A 20,337-nucleotide genomic window follows, 5' to 3' on the forward strand; every position below is an offset into this window, starting at 1 on the left:
TTCCTGCGTAGAAATGTAAATATATATAATCGGTAGCATCCTGTTTGTTTTTCCTTGTCATATCCTTGTTCTTTTCTTCACAGACAAGGAAAATTGCTTACAGTACGTTATGTTAGAGATTGCTTTTCTTGAATATTGCTCTCGGGTGACTTTTGCAGCCTTTCTATTTATATACTTGATTGTACAATTGATATAACATATTTGCCCTATAACTGCCTTCCACCTCATTTATCCCCCCAGTGTACTTGAACTTTCTATTGTGCTAGTTGGTGGCTGCATTTCTTGCCCCCTGGGGTCTCTGCTTTTGCCAACTCATTGGGCTATTAGTTTTGTAAATCTTGTGGGGCCGAGGGATTAATTAGCAAATGGTTTGATCTAATTAATAATACACGGAACTGGGTCTTAGCTGCTTTTGCTGTCATCTACCAAGCAATTTGCATAATGTTTCCACCATGAAGCCAGCCCTACAATTAAACATAGTGAGGCTGCTTTTTGGTATAGCAAGTGAAGAGAAGTAGAATGAATGGCAAAACATTAGAAGACACAGCTTTTAAATAGGACAGAGCATATAAGCCTGCTGTGTGATCTTTAAGGGTTCAACTACAGCTGCCCCAAAATTTGGACCCCTGATGCTATGAAGCTGTTCAGACCCACAGGAATGGTGAAGGCTGAGCGGAGATGATCAAGTCAAGCTGAAACTGCTTCAGCCCAACTGGACTGTCACCCTTATTTTTTTGTTGTTGTCACAGCAGTCATCCAGAGAGTTACTAGCTGTCAATTGTCACCTTTGCTCACATTAGCATGACTGCAGAAAAGAAGGAGGGTGATTCTCAATAAAGCTTTAGTTGTGTTTGAATCCAGTGAGTGATCTGGAGGAGAGCATCAAAGCTCAGAAGTTGATGATCGGGTCATTCCATTAGATGGGAGGCATATGGAAATCCCTTACAACACCAGCATCTGTCTTCAGTCCCATCTAAACTGCCATATGATGTAGTTTCAGAATGCATTTAACATGATTATATGAATTTATACTGCTATATAATGAAGTTCGATGCAGTTAAAGTGCATTATGAAACTATATTATATGGCAGTATAGTTGGGGCCCGAGTGATCACTGTTTGTCTGATTTTTGGCACTTGGGACACTGTGGTTGCAAATGTCTCTGGTCAAAGCTGCTCACTCTTACTGTATTCTTGCCCCCCTGCAGACCATATGAACCAACCATCGTCTTACAATCCTCAACCTCGGACAGCCAAGTGGCATGGGGGTCCTTAACTCCAAAACCTCCTTCTTGGCTTTCCACCTGGGCCTCATTGCTGGCTTCCTCAGCACCTTCTACCTCGTGGGCAACCTAATCTGGGAAGGGGCCCCACGCCCTGACACCCAGCCACCTCATGCTTCCAAGGATCCCCAGTGGATTGTGGAAAGATCTGCTCTCTTCAGTGTATCACACCCACATCTGGCAGGTAAGAACTAGAGGAGAAGGAAATAGGAGAGCATGTTGCTTCTGCCCAAAAGGTGTTGGACTAAAATTCCCCTTATCACTGGCACCATAGACAGTAGTGGAGTTGGGAGAGGAATTGCAGTCTACTAACATCTGAAGGACTTTTCAATTCCCATTTCTGTAATAGAGGTATGAAATGGACCCTCAGGTTGGGGTCAGCCCTGTAGTCATGCTTAAATGAGGGCATGACTACAGAGCTGGTGGAAAGGAGGACAGACCCCATCTAAATGCTCTCAAAACTATTGGATAGGCTGATATAGGGTGTGCTCGGAAAGTTATTGTGTGTCCCTCAGCTAGCCCACATTATCTTCTCAGTTTGAGGACTCTGAGATTTTCCAATGATACATGACTTGGGGCACATCTACACTGTAGAATGAATGCAGTTTGACACCCAGAATTCTCAGAGTTCTTTCACAGAGTTCTCTGTGAACTTATGGGGAAGTCGCTTGACCTCGTCTTCTCACAACTTGCTACATTAAATGAGAAGATAGACTACCTCTTCAAAGGGATCTCCCTTTTGGTGAGCAATCCTGGTCAGTGTTACATCGGGAAGGAAGAGGACATCGCGACTGCCACTTCAACCGAGTATAAGTCGTCTTTGACTTCTGATGGGGAGGGTGAGGAATGGCAATCAGAACATAAGGAGGAATTTCTGAAGGAAGATGGAGACGTTGAGAATGAGAGACAGCTTCCTCATGACTACAGGGGAGAAGGGAGGGCTGGGCATAAGGTTATGGATCAGGGTTTAAAAAGGACAATTGCACATGGAATATCTGAGTCTGGCCTGTGCACACTTGACCCAATGCGCCACCAAAAATATTTACCTCAATTAGAAAAATTGGCGTTTGAAATAACAGACTCATGGTTGAATAGGGGCAGATGGACCTCAAGGAGAGCGGTACAGGAGTCCCTCGGTCAAATACTATCTGTGAGCCCAAGTGTAGTCAAAATTAAGTTCATTTCATGGCTACGTAGGGACTTTCAAGCTCAGGACCGCTCCATACGTCTCGTTATCACCTTTGATGATAGCACTTTAATTGAAGCACTTTGGGCGCGTAAACCCCTGTTGAATTCATGGGGTATTAATATTAGGAAGGTATTTCTGGACCCCACAATCTGCCCCTTGATGGCAGGCTCGGAACTGCATTTTCAAGGTACCATTAGTTCCAGAATGGTTAGTGCCCATGACTCTTTATCTAGGTCCCCTCCACTCTTAAAATCTTGTGTAGTGACCCCCATTTCAACTCTAGACCCTTCCCAATCCATTCTCGATTCCCGCCCAGAGACATTGCTCTTGTTTAGTCAATCTAGTTCCCCTGACTGCTCCATCATCTCATCATTACAGGATTCATTCTCAGACTTTAAGCAAGATAGAATCCTGAGTAGCTCCCCATTTATGGACAGCTGACTAGGGCATCGCAATGAGAGCTCTATCCTGCCTGTCACCCTGGGGGGGGGGTGGACCGGAGCCTGGGGGAGACCATTGAGGTCGTGTGGGGGAGGAGGAGGAGTGGTCACCTTTATCCCAGGGATAAGCGCAACAGAGTTCTTGCGACCCTGGAGAAGGATAGGAGTGGTAGCCTCCATGACAGTCCCCTCGGTTTGAAGGTCCTGCTCTAATGCCAGATCCGTCAATGGTAAATCAGCTATCATCCAGGATTTGATCCTGGATGAAGCGGTGGATCTGGCTTGCATCACCGAGACCTGGTTGGATGAGCCCGGCAGGGTAAATCTCGCCAAGCTGTGTCCTCCAGGTTTCGGGGTGCAACAGCAGGCCAGAGCCGGGGGGCAGGGAGGTGGGGTTGCGGTGGTCTTTCGGCAGACAATCTCCCTGGTCAGGTGCGCCATCCCGCAATCTGCCGGTTTTGAGTGTGTCCATCTTAAGGTGGGTACCTGGGACAGTTTGGGGATTCTGCTGGTGTACCGTCCACCCCGCGACACGGCAGTCTCCCTGCCCAAGCTGGCAGAGGTGATCTCTGGTGCGGCGTTGGTCTCTCAGCGGCTGGTAGTGCTGGGGGACTTTAACATTCATGCCGAGGCCACATTAACTGGTGCAGCTGAAGACTTCATGGCCGCCATGATGACCATGGGACTGTCCCAAGTGATATCTGGTCCCACTCATCAAGCTGGACACACACTTGACCTGGTTTTTGTTGTGGCAGATGGTGAGGTCGGAGTGGAAGAGCAAAATATTCTTCCGTTGTCATGGTCCGATCACCACCTGATCAGTTTAAGACTCACTGTGACCTCAAACCTCCGCAGGGGTGGTGGACCCATTAAGATGGTCCGCCCCAGGAGACTTATGGATCCAGATGGATTCTTGAGGTCTCTTGGGGATCTTCCTGTCATGGAGGCTGACGATCCTGTCGATGCCTTGGTAGATCGCTACAATAGCGAGATGTCCAGGGCAATTGACATGATCGCCCCCGAACGTCCCCTCTCGTTGTGAAGAGTCACTTCGGCTCCCTGGTTCACGGAGGAGCTGGCAGTGATGAAGCGCTCGAGGAGGGGGCTAGAGTGCCACTGGCGGAAAACTTGTAGCGTTTCTGACCGAGCACGGGCTAGAGCCGCTATTAGGGCCTACTCCGCGGCTTTGCGGGCAGCCAGGAAGACCTTCACGACTGCCCACATAGCGTCTGCAACTAACAGACCATCAGAGTTGTTTCGGGTCGTCGGGGAGCTCCTTCACCCTCCTGAGGGGGGAGGGGCACCCGAAGACTCGGCAACTCGGTGCAGCGAGTTCGCGCACCACTTTGCAGACAAAGTCGCTCAGATTCGCTTCGACTTGGATGCTAGTTTTGTTGCAATGCCAAAAGAGGTAACTGAGGCACCTGTCTGTTCGAACTTGTGGGATTCGTTTCAGCTTGTTCGCCCGGATGACGTGGACAGGATCCTTGGGGCGGTGAGAGCGACCACTTGCTCTGCAGACCCTTGCCCCTCGTGGCTAATTAAATTGGCCAGAGGAGGGTTGGTAGAGTGGTTTGTGATGATAATTAATGCCTCTTTGGATCAAGGCAAATTTCCATCTGTCCTCAAACAGGCCATAGTGAGGCCCATATTGAAGAAGGCCTCCCTTGATTCGACCATTCTAAACAACTACAGACCAATCTCGAACCTCCCTTTCTTGGGCAAGGTCCTGGAGCGGGTGGTTGCCTCGCAGCTCCAGGGTTTCCTGGATGACACCGATTTTCTGGACCCATCGCAGTCTGGCTTTAGACCTGGGCACAGTACTGAGACGGCTTTGGTCGCCTTGGTGGATGACCTCCGCAGGGAGCTGGACAGGGGGAGTGTGACCCTGCTGGTTCTCTTGGACATCTCAGCGGCTTTCGATACCATCGACCATGGTATCCTTCTGGAACGGCTCTCTGGGATGGGCCTTGGGGGCACGGCTCTGTCGTGGCTTCAGTCCTTCCTGGAGGGCCGTTCCCAGTTGGTGAAGCTGGGGGACACCTGCTCGGACCCCTGGCCATTGACCTGTGGGGTCCCGCAAGGTTCCATTCTGTCACCCATGCTTTTTAACATCTACATGAAACCGCTGGGAGAGGTCATCCGGAGTTTTGGAGTTCGGTGCCATCTCTACGCAGATGACACTCAACTCTACTACTCCTTTCCACCGAACTCCAAGGAAGCCCCCCAGATACTGAACCAGTGCTTGGCAGCTGTGATGGGCTGGATGAGGGCGAATAAGCTGAAGCTTAATCCCGACAAGACAGAGGTCCTCCAGGTCAGTCGTATGTCCGATCGGGGTATTGGGTGGCTACCTGTGCTTGACAGGGTCGCACTCCCCCTGAAGGCGCAGGTCCGCAGTTTGGGGGTCCTCCTGGACTCAGCGCTGACGCTTGATGCTCAGGTGTCGGCGGTGGCCGGGAGGGCCTTTGCACAATTAAAACTTGTGCGCCAACTGCGACCATACCTTGTGAAGTCTGATCTGGCCACGGTGGTCCATGCCTTAGTTACCTCTAGACTGGACTATTGCAATGCACTCTACGTGGGGCTACCCTTGAAGACGGCCCGGAAACTCCAACTAGTTCAACGTTCGGCAGCCTTGCTTCTAACTGGAGCTAATTATAGGGAGCGGTCAACCCTCCTGCTTAAGGAGCTCCACTGGCTGCTGTTCACCTTCCGGACCCAATTCAAGGTGCAAGTGATCACCTACAAAGCCCTGAACGGTTTGGGATCCTCCTACCTTAATGATCGCCTCTCCCCCTACGAACCTGCACGATCTCTTCGTTCGTCGGGGGAGGCCCTCCTCTCGCTCCCACCTCCGTCACAAGCACGGTTGGTGGGGACGAGAGAGAGGGCCTTCTCCGTGGTGGCCCCCCGGCTCTGGAACTCGCTCCCCAGGGAAATCAGGCAAGCCCCCACCCTGGTAGCATTCAGAAAGAGCTTGAAAACCTGGCTCTTTACTCAAGCCTTTAGATAAAGATTGCTAATCCAGAAGCAATCTGTATCTGTGACCATTCTTGTACCGGTTTGCACTTTTTACCTTTGTCAACTCGATATAGACACAGGGTCTATTCCCATCCCAATTTGCACTTCCAAGAATTTGCAGCACTTTATCAGTCACCTCGTGTTTACAATATTTATATGGTGCACCTTACCCAGTCTATTTTTAAATCTCTCAGTTTTAATCCATGTTTTTATTAGTTCTTGTTTTTTATTGGCTAATGTTTAATTTTTGTGTGTGTGCATGTTTTTGTCTATTGCTGTGTTTTATACTGCTACTGTTTTTATTCGGGCTTGGCCCTATGTAAGCCGCCCTGAGTCCCCTTCGGGGAGATAGAGGCGGGGTATAAAAATAAAGTTATTATTATTATTATTATTATTCTCTCAAAGTGAAAATTTGATTTATTATTTTGTGTGGGTGTAGTGATCATCTTTTGCTTTTTCATTATATTTCCATTGTGTTTTGCACTGCTCTCCTGATGCTGGAGTTACTTAGTGTGTATATTTTTAGTGATTTCATGTCATAGTTTTTAATATACTTGTGGCTAGAGAATTCTCGTTATAGAACTCTGATAAGTAAAAATCTGTAGCTTACATAAGTAGACTTTTGTACTGAGTGGTGGACTGAAAAAAATACCTATGGAACAAGTGAAGTTCTTAAAAATTATATTTTGTCACAAACCCTTGGATGAACTGTTGTGGAAAATACGGTAATAGTCACCTTGTGCTTTTGCCTCCCTTAGATGAGGAGAGCAGTGTGGCAGACATGCTGTACAACAAGGTCCGGATCTTGTGTTGGGTGATGACAGGCCCCAAAAACCTGGAGACCAAGGCCCACCATGTCAAGGCCACCTGGTCCCGTCACTGCAACGTGGTGCTTTTCATGAGCTCAGAAAAAGATGACAACTTCCCCACTGTTGGTTTGGATACCAAGGAAGGCCGTGACCAGCTCTACTGGAAGACCATCAGGGCTTTCCATTATGTGCACCAGCACCACCTGGAACAGGCAGACTGGTTCCTCAAGGCAGATGACGACACCTTTGTGGTGGTGGACAACCTCCGGTGGCTGCTTTCCAACTACACCCCTGATAGACCCATCTATTTTGGCAAGCGCTTCCGGCCTTTTGCTAAACAAGGCTACATGAGTGGAGGGGCTGGCTATGTTCTCAGCAAAGAGGCTCTGCAGCGCTTTGTGGCTGGATTTGAATCCAAAGTGTGCAGCCACACTACCTCAGTGGAGGACCTTGCTCTGGGACAGTGCATGGAGAAGATGGGTGTGGAGGCTGGAGACTCCCGGGACTCTGAGGGGCGGGAGACCTTCCATCCTTTTGTGCCAGAATCCCATCTGACAGATAAGTTCTCCAAAAGCTTTTGGTACTGGAACTATTGCTACTACCCTATTGTGGAGGTAGGTAAACATAATCTGCCTCTTCCTATTCTTCTATAGAAATGGTGATTGTAATTTTCCAGGGTCTTTGGTGAAGAAAGTGTTTCCCATGTATTGCTACTCTTAGAGATGATGGGTTGAATGTGGGGATGTCTACATCAAAAACACTACATTGTAAGACTTGCAGCAACAGTATTTGATAGAAATTGGAAAGAAAATGACTTTTATGAGGCTACAGTTCCCAAAATTCTTAATGGAGCATTCCAAGAATTGTAGTCTAGAAAGGTAACTTTTTTTGAAGTTCTGCCTTAAGGCTTAACTCATTCCAGCATATCAATTGCCATTTCGCAAGCGAGTCAAAGAATAGAAAACACATCTTCTTTCTTTGAGCCTTGCCTTCCCAGTTTCTGCATATGTTCTGGAGACTCGGGTAAACAGAGCAACTTGAGGCCCATCTATACTGTAGAGTTAATGCAGCTTGACAATACTTTAACTTCCATTGCATAATACTGTGGAATCATGGGAATTGAAGTTTTACAAGATCTTTAGTCCCATGTCAAAGAGTGCTGGGGCCTCACCAAACTTCATATCCCGGGATTCCAAAGTACTGAGCCATGACAACTGCAACATTCTGTCACACTGCACTTGCAATCTGATGGTTCACTCTGCCTAGTTACTTCTACTCAAGAATAAGTCAGTGAACGGGGACACCTTTCTGGAATTTTGACCCAGCCTGAAATACAAGGTGGACCTACACTGTCATATAATGCCGTTTGGGTATTCTCAAGAAAATGCCGTGGCTGTCCTTAGAGTTGTCATCCTTCATCCAGACTTGAGCTGCATCTTCGGTGAGGCAGAGTGACATGGTTGCTTCATATAGCAGCAACTGCACAAAAAGAAGCAACGGTGGTTCATTGGATGATTGGGCTCTGTATACATATGCTGCACAGCTTGCCTCTCAGTTAGTCTTCTACTCACAAACATGGTATTTAAACAACCAACACATAAATATAGTTTGTTGTTGTCTGTTTACTGCCTTCAAGTCGAATTTGACTTAAGGCAACCTTCAAATCACCTTTAGCACCAATAGCCCTGATCAAATTTTGCAGATTTAGGGCATCTGTGGCTTCCCTGACTGAGTCTCTCCATCTGAGATGTGGTCTTCCTCTTTTCCTTCTGCTTTCTACCTGTCCAAGCATTACTATGATAATGGCAAAGTACAACAGTCTCAGTTTAATCATCTTTGCATCTAACCAAGATATCACTGGATATTTTTCACTTTAATATTGAAATCTGAAATATATGCAGAAAGTCTTTATTTTGTAACTTAGTGTTATTTCCACAGTATAGACTATGCATTATATATTTTGAGTCAAACAAAAAAGCAGAAGCTCTACAGGTTTTTGTTATTTTGGCATATCTTTACCAAGCCAAAAAAAAAAAGTGGGAGAGGAAGGATGAAAAGTAGCAGGGTTACATGAGATTAAAAGCCACTGTAAATAGTTTCAGGAATGTAATAAGGAGGAACAGTCAGAAGATTTCTCCAATAAAGTTCGCCAGATGAAGAGATCACAATGGATCTCTCTCAGAAAAGTCCCTACTTCACGTTTTATCTCATAGTTTCTTTAAGGAGTCCAAGGTAGCATGCATTACCTTTCTCCCCAGGTGGCTCATGAAAATAATCGGCTAAAAACAATACAAAAATTAAAACCATCATGTTGAAATAATAGATTAGGTAAAGGTAAAGGTTTCCCCTTGGCATTAAGTTGAGTCGAGTCTGACTCTGGGGGGTGGTGCTCATCTCCATTTCCAAGCCAAAGAGCTGCCATTGTCTGTAGATGCCTCCTAGGTCATGTGGTTGGCATGATTGCTTGGAGAGCCGTTACCTTCCCGCCAAAGCGGTATCTATTGATCTACTCACATTTGTATGTTTTTGAACTGCTAGGTTGGCAGAAGCTGGGGCTAACAACATGGGCTCACCCCATTCCGCAGATTCGAACTGCCAACCTTCCGGTCAGCAAGTGCTGCAGCTTAGCGGTTTAACCCGCTGTGCCACCCCAGCCCCCTAATATATATGTAATGATAGATTAAAACAGTGTAAATCATTAAGAAATACACAAGTTCAAAATAAAACACCACCCATAATAAACCTCCCATTAGTAAATATGCATTAAAAGCTTGCTTGAACATAAAGACCTTATGTTATGTGCTGGTGGAAGTTGGGCAGGGAGAGGGCCAGCCTTGTCTACTGCAGAAGGCAGAAGGAGACAGTTCTCTTTGATGCAAGAACAAAGTCCCGTTTTCCTCTGGGGAAATCTCTGAAGCCGTGCTACTAGATTAATATGGCTCTCTGAGATAAATCCCTAGTGCTTTTTCCAGATTTTCCCCCTGTTGTTTAGTTATGACTGGATTTTACTTGGTGGACAGGGTTCACTTTGTTTAGGGTGGTTGAAATAATGTCAAAGAGAACAGTGCTTTTTTTTTTTAGCTTTTGTAGCTGCCATATGAGGGCATTTTGGAATTATAGCTTGCATAACATTCTGCCCCTAGGAATATCCTTTCTTTTGGTGAGTTGAGGAAGAAGCCTGCCCTTTTTTTGCCTCTGACCACCATTGTTTTCTTCCTACCCAGGCTCTGTATTTTTTCACTCTGAACTGGCAGTGGTTTCTCCTTGATGGCAGCCACACGTGTTTGCCCCAGGGATAATCTGATAGAGTTAATAGCATTAACCACTTTGCCTTTTCAGGCATCAGGGTGGCCCAGAATGAAGCACAGGCCTCCTTTCGTTTTGAAAGGGAGAGCATCATGCGCAAACCACAGGGTGTATACAAGGAGGCAAATCGGGGAGGCTTGGGGACAATCCACTCTCTTCAACGTGAGAGTGAGGAACTTGAGTAAAGCTGCCCAGGAGATACTTGGCCTGAGAACTGGAGGGAAAGACCCAAGGGGATTAAGCGATTAGATTAATTGGGAGATTAGCAAATGCTGTGAGCTGTTGTGGAAAAAAGCCAACAGGATTGTTGTTTTTCAGGAGGACAGTGGCTCCCAGGTGATGCATTGTGGTTTTTCTTAGGGCCTTTCTTTCCACCTGTGATTGAACTGTATAAGACCCAGCTTATTTTGTTAGGCTGTCTCACCCACAGCTTGAGAATAGCAATTTTTCTCTTAGTTTTATGAGGGTGGAGCGTAAGGGAACCCTTTCTGGTTTGAAGTAGTAAGTTGGCCCACCCCTTTGCTCAGGGAAAGCAGGGAATCTTGGAAGCAAGATGTATCTATAGTTGGTCTCAGTGAGATCCAAGCTTGGACAAACCATTTCAAGCCAATACTACTGCTACTCTTATGAGAACTCATGCAGCTATACTGACCCACCACTGGTCAGTGACAGCCTGTGGAGTTTCCAGTGTCTTCAGCAAGGTGCCAGGCCTCAATAGGAAGGACCTGCTCTCTCAACCTCCAGCCTGATCACCTTGGGCATTGGGCACCCCAGAGGCCTCTCTACCAGATAAAGTGAGCAAGGGAAACTTTCATCTGTCCTTCGTCTCCACAATCATCCACAAACTTCAAGAACAACCCGTTACCTTCAGACTTTAAGTATGGACTTAGTTGCGGTGAAATCAAAAGAGTGCCTGGGTGGAGATAGGCTCAAGACCAAATAATAATTTTTTACCGTTTCTTGAGTGGGCATTGATTCTGTGTTGTTACTTGCTCAAACTGGAAGGCAAACCTGCATCCCTCAAGCTGATAGAAAGTTAAGATGTGTTAGCACTAAAGACATTTAAAGCAGCTTGGGTGCGACAGCACACCACCACTTAGCATTCAGTGAGGTAAAGAGATGGGCTTGGCTTTTGTTGTTCGTTCTATGTTCCTTCAAGTCGTTTCTGATTTATGGTTACCCTAAGGCAAACAATTGCATCATGAGGCTTTATGCCATTTTCATAAATTATTCTGTGAAATAGCTAAGTAGATTGGGCTATGGCACAATTGAATTTTTAATCCAGAGTCTCTTTGGCAATTGTCTGCGATTTCTGCTTGCTCCCCCTTCCCCACCCCGGTGGTTTAACTTCTCTGTCTTTTGATGGAAAAAGTCAAATATTGACCTCGCAAAGAAACAGAATTATTGTTAAATCTAATGTTTTTAACTCTTCTGCTGTTGACGTTGTTTTTCCTGTTCTCCGCAGGGTCCTCAGTGTTGCTCTGATCTGGCTGTCTCCTTCCACTATGTAAACCCAGAATTGATGTACACACTGGAATATTTGACCTACCACCTGCGTGCCTATGGTTACCGCTACCGCTACAACCCACCTCTGTCGGAGAATGCAGCTCACCTCAAGTCCCACCCAGCAAGAAAGCCCCCAGAGAGGGCCAACAGCACCATCCTGCAGGTGGAAAAGAAGTTGTAGCGATGGACACCTGGCACATGACTCTTAAGATTCAGTTCAGCCACCATGTGCTACCTGTACTATACCAGTGCCTCAATTCCAGTGCTCCTTAAAAGGCAGCCCACTCCTAGAGATGGAAGGGAACAAGGAGCTGAATAGGGGAAAGAGACACTTAGAGCTCTGCTCGTAATAGATACCTATTAGAAAGTGACTTGCACATCACCAAATGAATGTGGCATAAACCTGTGTGACTGTAGACTGAGGAAGCAGAAATGCCTTAGTCACCTACATTTTGCCACAGAACAAGGAATAGGCAGTATCCTAGCTAGATATGGGTATTATTGCAGTGGGAGGGCCATACAGCCTTCACTCCAAGGAAGAAAAGAGGAACACAGACCAGTTGTAACCTTTCAAGCTGAGTTGGCCTTACAAGATGAGAGAGCTAGTGTGACGTAGTGGTTTGAGTGTTGGACTATGACTCTGGAGACCAGGATTTGAGTGCTCAAATGACTATGAAAGCCACTGGAAGATCTTGTCAAGTCACACTCTCTCAGCCTTAAAGGAAGGCAAAGGAAAATATCCTCTGGACAAATCTTGCCAAGGAAACCCTGTGATAAATTTGTCTTAGGGTCACCATAAGTCAGAAATGTCTTCAAGGCACACAGTAGCAACAAGAATAATTACAAAATGAATTGCCTTTTGGAACGGGCTATTGCCACTTGTTCCCTGCATTCATTGGTATAGTTCCGTGGCTGCTTTTTGTTAGGCCATCTGCCTTTTTCATAATTGGGTATTGGGCTCATGGTATTCCAGATAGAAGATGCCTATGCAATCCACAGAGTGGAGCCTTTAGACCTGTAGTCAGTATTGCTCTCATAGAATCATAGAATAGTAGAGTTGGAAGAGACCTCATGGGCCATCCAGTCCAACCCCCTGCCAAGAAGCAGGAAATCGCATTCAGAGCACCCCCAACAGATGGCTATCGAGCCTCTGCTTAAAAGCCTCCAAGGAAGGAGCCTCCACCACAGCCCGGGGGAGAGAGTTCCACTGTCGAACAGCCCTCACAGTGAGGAAGTTCTTCCTGATGTTCAGGTGGAATCTCCTTTCCTGTAGTTTGAAGCCATTGTTCCGTGTCCTAGTCTGCAGGGCAACAGAAAACAAGCTTGCTCCCTCCTCCCTATGACTTCCCTTCACGTATTTGTACATGGCTATCATGTCTCCTCTCAGCCTTCTCTTCTGCAGGCTAAACATGCCAAGCTCTTTAAGCCGCCCCTCATAGGGCTTGTTCTCCAGACCCTTAATCATTTTAGTCGCCCTCCTCTGGACGCTTTCCAGCTTGTCAACATCTCCCTTCAACTGTGGTGCCCAGAATTGGACGCAGTATTCCAGGTGTGGTCTGACCAAGGCAGAATAGAGGGGGAGCATGACTTCCCTGGATCTAGACGCTATACCCCTATTGATGCAGGCCAGAATCCCGTTGGCTTTTTTAGCTGCTGCATCACATTGTTGGCTCATGTTTAACTTGTTGTCCACGAGGACTCCAAGGTCTTTTTCGCACACACTGCTGTCAAGCCAGGCGTCCCCCATTCTGTATCTTTGATTTCCATTTTTTCTGCCGAAATGAAGTATCTTGCATTTGTCCCTGTTGAACTTCATTATGTTAGTTTCGGCCCATCTCTCTAGTCTGTCAAGATCGTTTTGAATTCTGCTCCTGTCTTCTGGAGTGTTAGCTATCCCTCCCAGTTTTGTGTCGTCTGCAAACTTGATGATCGTGCCTTCTAACCCTTCGTCTAAGTTGTTAATAAAGATGTCGAACAGAACCGGGCCCAGGACGGAGCCCTGCGGCACTCCACTTGTCACTTCTTTCCATGATGAAGATGACTCATTGGTGAGCACCCTTTGGGTTCGTTCGCTTAGCCAATTGCAGATCCACCTAACCGTAGTTTTGTCTAGCCCACATTTAACTAGTTTGTTTGCCAGAAGGTCGTGGGGAACTTTGTCGAAGGCCTTACTGAAATCTCTTTATTGTAAGACTGCATCTCCAGTCAGCCCTTACCAAGAATGGTTGAAATTGCAATTGCAATTTAACAGTATCAGGAGAGCTATAAGTTGTTTATACTTGCTTTAGATGACTGGTTTTCAGTTGCTGGAATGGAATAACAGTGGGGGCATATCACTCAGCTCAATTCAGAATTAGCACCAGGAATCCAGGCCACATTGTTATTTTGAAATTAATTCCCCCATCCACCCCTTTCCGCTGCCAATAATGTAACTGGAAACATGGCAATGTCCAAATGTCTCCCAGAGTCAAAGATCATACATCTTTCTCCCTCTATCCTTGCTTCTTTGACACTAGGAAAATGTTTTTCTCTCTCTCTCAAGGCATTTGAGCTTGGAAACTGCACATTCCAAGTATCTCTGGGATGTACACTTTCTGAGGTTCCTACTATTTCAACTATAGTTTTCATGTGAAAATGTCATTTTCTAGTTCTCCATGGCCTCTTATTTTGTCACTGTAGGGTAAAGGATGCAATGGGAAAAAAAATAGATTAGGGCACACCTATCTGCCAACTGCCACTATTTGACCACTAATACTCTCTCATACTATTTTCAGGTTTTTTTTTAAATGTCTCAGGCCCCATCTACACTGCTGTATTAATGCAGTTTCAGAATGCAGTTTGACTACTTTGAATTGTATTACATGGCAGTAAAGTCTTATAACCAAGTTCAATGCTGTTAAACTGCATTCTGAAACTGCATTATATGGCAGTACGGGTGGAGCCCCAGTTTCTTTTTCTTCCTCTCCCTTTGTCATCAACTTACTTCAATAGCTGCAAACGGAGTTCAGAGTGCAAAAGAGAAAGAGGAGGGGAGAAGCAAAATCATTCCCTGTAAACTCAGGCCAAAGCAAACAGCTACGTACACCTCCTAGCTTATATGTTCTTCCTCAATAATACCTTTGGTCAACTTGACCTCACTCTGATATTGCTGGGCCACATGTGCCCCAATTCCCATCCGTGAAAGGAGTGGAGAAGTTTAGATTTGCAGCAGCTCAGATTAGATGCTGAGTCAAGGACTCTCTTCATAATAAAAGTTGACAACATAGATGGAAGTAGGACATAATGGAACAGCAAGAACGAAGACTGGCACCTTCACAGGGAAATCTCAACCCAAAGTTACATCCTGTTATGCAAGTTACATTCTGATCCTCTGATTTGGAATTTTCTTTGCCTATGGAAAGAGTGAGAAAGAGAGGGAAACAATTGGATCTCTTGTGGGAGTTCTAGTTGGACTCTGAAAAGGTTGAGGATCTCCACATGGGAATTGAGATGCTGTTATATAATAGGAATATTGTCATTAGGAAATGGGTTTTCCTGCCAATATTCATGGTTTTGCCCATAATAACCTGTGATGGGGCCAATTTATGGTCTCCATAAACTAAATAACTTGAAGGCACATACCAACATGAATGGATCAATCCAGATCAGAGATAGTCATGATTGACATGCCTTTAATACAGATACAATCCTTTGATAGATGCACTCTTGAGAAATTAGTCTCTGTCTAGATGTTCTCTGCCATATAATCTAGTTCAAAACAGATAATCTGGATTCATAAATTGGATTATATGGCAGTGTAGATGGGGTCTCCATTGAAATGTGAAGTATTTAGCAGTCTTTCTAGTACTCTTTCGCCTGTGTAGCAAGAAACTAGACAGATAGCCGGTTACTGAGCTGTTTTGTTTCTACTCTTACATTATTTCCCTGGTATGTCTGGCACTGAGCTTTCTTAGCCCCCTGATAGTTCATTCTTTGAAGAAAGAGAGATCAGGACCTTAAACATCTGGCTTTTCTCTACACTGTGCCTTTTTGACCTAATGCCTTGGAGACTTGGGGGATGTCATTTATTTAGGGCATCTTATGCTTCTTTCTTCAGTGGACTTCCACTGGGGTATGCTTCTGGTTTTTCATGGGAAACAGTTGCTTCTATTGAAATGGCAATTATGCTGGTGTCATATGCAGGAATCAAGAGCAGGAAGAAAGGGGACTGGATTGGTACTTCTTAAATGTTTTCTTAAAGCTCATGATCATATTTTTCAAACAAATGATGACAAAGTTTATGATTGCCCAATATATGTCCTTTATAGTCCTATGACAGGGTCAGTAAAGCATTCATTTCCCCTCCATTCTCGACAGATGGGTGTCAGAACACACACAAAGACATCCCAACCAAGCTGATCAACTATTTAGATTTGTAGCATTGCAGGATATTTCGAGGAGTAAAATTATTGACTCAGTAGTTATGATACCAGTCTGGCGGTGCTCCTCCCAAAGGCCATGCAAATTGGGGCACAGGGAAATTACATCCATGGTGTGCTGCTCACGGTGTGAGAAAGGAAAAATTTGAAATTCTCTATTGTGGTATGTAAGAGCAACACAACTGAAGAGTTATGTCCATAATGTTTCATTGTATTTTTCTGGAATTGAATGCTAACATTCAGTATTTGTTGTAAATACATTTTTCAAAAATTGACTTGATAAAAAAATTATCTCAAAAATGTTTTCAGAGTTTAAATTTTGAGTTCAGTTTGCAAGTGAACTAAGTTGCAGTGCATGCAACACAGCTGGCTGAAATGGCCTTCCCTTGGCCCTCTTGTTCTCAGATGCCATAAGAAATTATATACAGTCAGGGGACACTTTTGAAAAAGTGTGAACCATTTATGTAATTATATGATCAGAACCCTTCTGTTCATATGAGGCAAATCCTGGGCCCAGTCCATTCTTTCTGCTACAGTTAGACCTTCAGCACTGTTCTCTGACAGAAAATGTTTAGAAAATGTTAAGATCTTCATATTTTATTAGCCAAATAAGATTGTGAGAGAACATACAGCACATCTTAGAAGTTAAAAGTTTTATTCCAAAACTATACACCAACACAGAAAAGCTACATGCTATAGCTATGTTGTGTCATTTCTGATTTAAGTTCACAAAGGGTTTTCATGGTAGGGATTTGAACCCTGGTCTCTAAAGCCATTGGCTGATGCTCAAATTATATAATGCTGGCTGTCATATTGATAAGTCCTGTCAATTAAAGTAATGTCCATTAATTTTAAATGTAATGACTTTTTTGGCCTTTGGTAAAGAATAAATGCGCACTAGAGCCAAAGATCGGAGCCAAAGTACTCCACAGGCACAAATCTCATCTGATCTTGTAACAAAGCAGATTTTATCTTGGTTAGTACTTGGATGGGAGACCACCAACAAATACCAGGTGTTGTAGACTATATTTCAGAGGGAGGAACTGGCAAAACCAAATCTTGGTATTCCTTGCTTAAGAAAACAGGAGTCTCAACAGGAGACTTGAAAACATATACACAGACATTGATTATATGCGGCTAGGAAAAAAACATGTGCTGTTAACGGGAAATTTATTTGTAAATGCTGTGCTGCAGTAATCTTACATGTGTAACCACACTGTTAAATGAGACTAAGTCCTACTTAAGACTGACAACAGCCTTAAATTGGGCCAGAGATAATTCAGCTTTGAGCATTTTTACAGAACAGTTGTGTCATGGAGTAACATGCTTATTGTTCTTGCTGAAATCAATCGAATTTTAAGATGTTTGATTTAGGCTGGATTGCACCTGGGTCCTTTTTCTGGTTTTTTTTTCATGTCAGGAGCGAGTTGAGAAACTGCAAGTCACTTTTGGTATGAGAGGATTGGCCATCTGCAAGGACATTGCCCAGGGGATGCCCAGATGTTTTACCATCCTGTGGGAGGCTTCTCTCATGTCCCCACATGGGGAGCTGGAGCTGACAGACAGGAGCTCACTCCGCTCCCCGGATTCAAACTGCCGACATTTTGGTCAGCAGTCCTGCCGGCAAAAGGGTTTAACCCGTTGTGCCATCAGGGGCTCCTTTTTTCTGATTGGAAAATAGATAATTATGAGGTGTAGATGTAGTAATTGTTGATACGAGTGAAAGAAGTCTGCCTCCAATATTAAGGTGATTTCACCTGTTTGGAAAAAAGATCCTTTTTCAGGTTGACAAACTATGAACCAGTTCTTTCCTAATTTTTTAAAAAAATCTGATGTTTGTTTTCCCTTAAAATGCTATCCTAGAGAAGTTAACTGTCAACCAACAAAATTAATACAGACAAAACAAAGTCAACAAAGATGTTTTTATTTGGAATAGGTAAAAAGCATTCTACCTTGAGTGCAGGGGTGAAGGGTTTGGGGGAAACAGAAATGATGTAGAAAATGACTGATATTGGGAATGGTTAGGGGAAAGAATTGAGAAAAGGGGAGCATGAGATCATGGGCTAAATTAAAGTTTTACAAATGTTATTTTACATATTAAAAATAAGAGATTGTTCTTTTTTCTAGGTAACAACAATCTGCTCTTCTTTTTACTCCACACTTCCAACACTCTACCTTCCTGCCTCTCTTCTTGGTTCAAAATTTAAAAAGTAATAGAATAGAAATAAAAAGTGGAGGGGGGGGGGGGGGAGAAAGGAAAAATGATGAGAAGTGTTGTTTATTTAATTCACACCAAACTTGCTGTATTGGTTCCAGAATTATAAAACAATTTATGTGCTTCTTTTATTAGACCAGTAAGGAGCCGCAGTGGCGCAGTGGGTTAAAACCCGTGTGCCGGCTTAACTGCTGATCTGAATGTTGGTGGTTTGAATTTGTGAGATGGGGTGAGCTTTCGTCTTGTCGGCCCCAGCTTCCCATGTGGGGACACGAGAGAACCATCCCAGCAGGATGGCAACATATCTGGGTGTCCCCTGGGCAACGTTTTTGTAGACGGCCAATTCTTGCAGTATGTTCTCAATTCGCTTCTGACATGATTTTTTGTAAATTAGACTAGCAGAACTCTATGTGTCAAAAGCTTACTTATTATGGTCACAGTCTAACAAAATTACATCACATTTTTAAAAAATGTACAGCAATTAAAGTAACTTTGGAGATGCTTATAAAAAAAATGATGGTAAAACTGGCCATCTATCAAGATTAAATCAGGAAGGGAGCTGAGGGCAGGAAAAAATGTCTTAGCACCACTGTGACTGCAGGAGGGCAATGTTTCCCCAACCTGTGTCTCAGCTTTTATTTTTGGTTTGTTTTTTGCGTTGTTGTTTTTTCTTTCAGTGTGAGGTAGCTTTAAAACCAGGGAAGTTTGAAAGTTTACCCTATGGCTTCATTTATGGGAAGGGAGAGAAAAGGAAGAGACGACAAAGGAGATGGGAGAAGACTCGGTAGAATTCAGTACGGTGGACAGAAGCAAAATAATAACAAAGATCAGATCAACTTGTACTTTCCAACGAAGGTTTTTATATCAACGGATGTTAAAAAATACAAACTTGTTTTACAATAATAGCACCATCTTTAGTATTATACACAGTAATCTTGCTTGAGATACACACCCAGGCTGGGGAAGAATTGGCTACAACCTTGTATTTGGGACGTCAGCATCATGGGGGAGAAGAAAGGGACCCTTCATGCATTCCAGTTAGCTTCCTACCTCCATCTGACCCAAGAAAGGCCTTGCAGGAAGACAATAAATAAATAATATCATTATTTGTTGTTCCTTTTTGTTTCTTCTGCTTGTTTTGCAGTCTGCCCGCATGATGGCGGCCTCAGATAGTGAGAGAAAGAGAGAGACCAAAATGTAAGCGTAAGGACAGATGTGGAATTTTGGAAAAGGGACAGGATTTTTTTTCCGACTGTTCAGTGCAGAAAGTCCTACAAGTGATTGGGAAGTATGTGGGTCCTTGGGTTGGTTTCATATGGTACTGGACTGGTTTTTTAAAAATATTTTTTAATTATTTTAATTTTTGTTTTACAAAAAGCACACGGGGCCAATGTCAACGCCGAATTCCTGATCAGCTCCACCAATGTCCATAGGCGCAATGTCAACGATGGGCAGGCGTGAGGTCTTCTGTGATCTGTATTCAATTATTGTCTTACCCCATTTGCCAGTGTGTTTCTGGAAGGAAAGGGGAAAACATATTTAAGTCCCACATAACCCAGTTGGAATCAATTAATTAAGAAGCTGGAATATATCTGGAAAGCAATCAGATAAATGATAAATGCACTAAAGAGTGCTGAGCTATAGTGTAATTGTTTAGGTTTGGGTGGGAATTGTATAGTCTTTCAGATGTTGGGGAACTACAGTCCTCAGCATTTCTTACAATTGGCAATAGTAGCTACGGCTGTTGGGGGCATTAGTTGAACAACATCTGGAGAGCTTTGCAATAATCCCTCTTTTCTAAATAACATACATTGGGAACAATTTTTGAGTTGGGCACTGCAAGGAGAATTCCACAACTCTAGCAATCTGCTCATTTTCCTCAACAACAGGTATCCAAAAGCATAATGCTTTTGGTCCTGGAGGTAGCACACATGACTAATGTGGCTAGAAGCCATTCTGTTTAATTATGCCCAAATGTATGTAGGAGAAATGCTTTATTTTTCTTGTGTTGTCTTTTGTCTACAAACTTTCGAAAAATGTTATTCATACCAAAACTGATACTCAAAAGTGCTTTTAGTCATGCATCACAAGGCCCTTGTTTATCTTTCATACTGTGAAAGTATGGAAGATAAACAAGATAAAGACTCT

General features: G+C 44.2%; 2 protein-coding genes across 4 annotated transcripts in view; one reads left to right on the forward strand and one right to left on the reverse strand.

Moving 5' to 3' along the window:
• LOC100554192 (glycoprotein-N-acetylgalactosamine 3-beta-galactosyltransferase 1-A) overlaps positions 1-19,534 on the forward strand; it is a 35,051-nt gene extending 15,517 nt beyond the window's left edge. For both annotated transcript variants that reach the window (XM_008121208.2, XM_062971584.1), the window contains exons 2-4: positions 1,208-1,466; positions 6,694-7,358; positions 11,516-19,534. In XM_008121208.2, the coding sequence (XP_008119415.1) occupies positions 1,262-1,466; positions 6,694-7,358; positions 11,516-11,737 (1,092 nt within the window). In that variant the 5' untranslated portion in view covers positions 1,208-1,261 and the 3' untranslated portion in view covers positions 11,738-19,534. The remainder of the gene's footprint in view (positions 1-1,207; positions 1,467-6,693; positions 7,359-11,515) is intronic.
• The window catches only part of col2a1 (collagen type II alpha 1 chain), a 101,227-nt gene continuing 98,772 nt past the window's right edge, over positions 17,883-20,337 (reverse strand). For both annotated transcript variants that reach the window (XM_008121207.3, XM_062971583.1), the window contains one exon: positions 17,883-19,704. In XM_008121207.3, coding sequence (XP_008119414.1) covers positions 19,558-19,704 — 147 coding nt within the window. In that variant the 3' untranslated portion in view covers positions 17,883-19,557. The remainder of the gene's footprint in view (positions 19,705-20,337) is intronic.

Source organism: Anolis carolinensis, chromosome 2 (genome assembly GCF_035594765.1).
Source record: "Anolis carolinensis isolate JA03-04 chromosome 2, rAnoCar3.1.pri, whole genome shotgun sequence".
Lineage (NCBI taxonomy): Eukaryota > Metazoa > Chordata > Lepidosauria > Squamata > Dactyloidae > Anolis > Anolis carolinensis.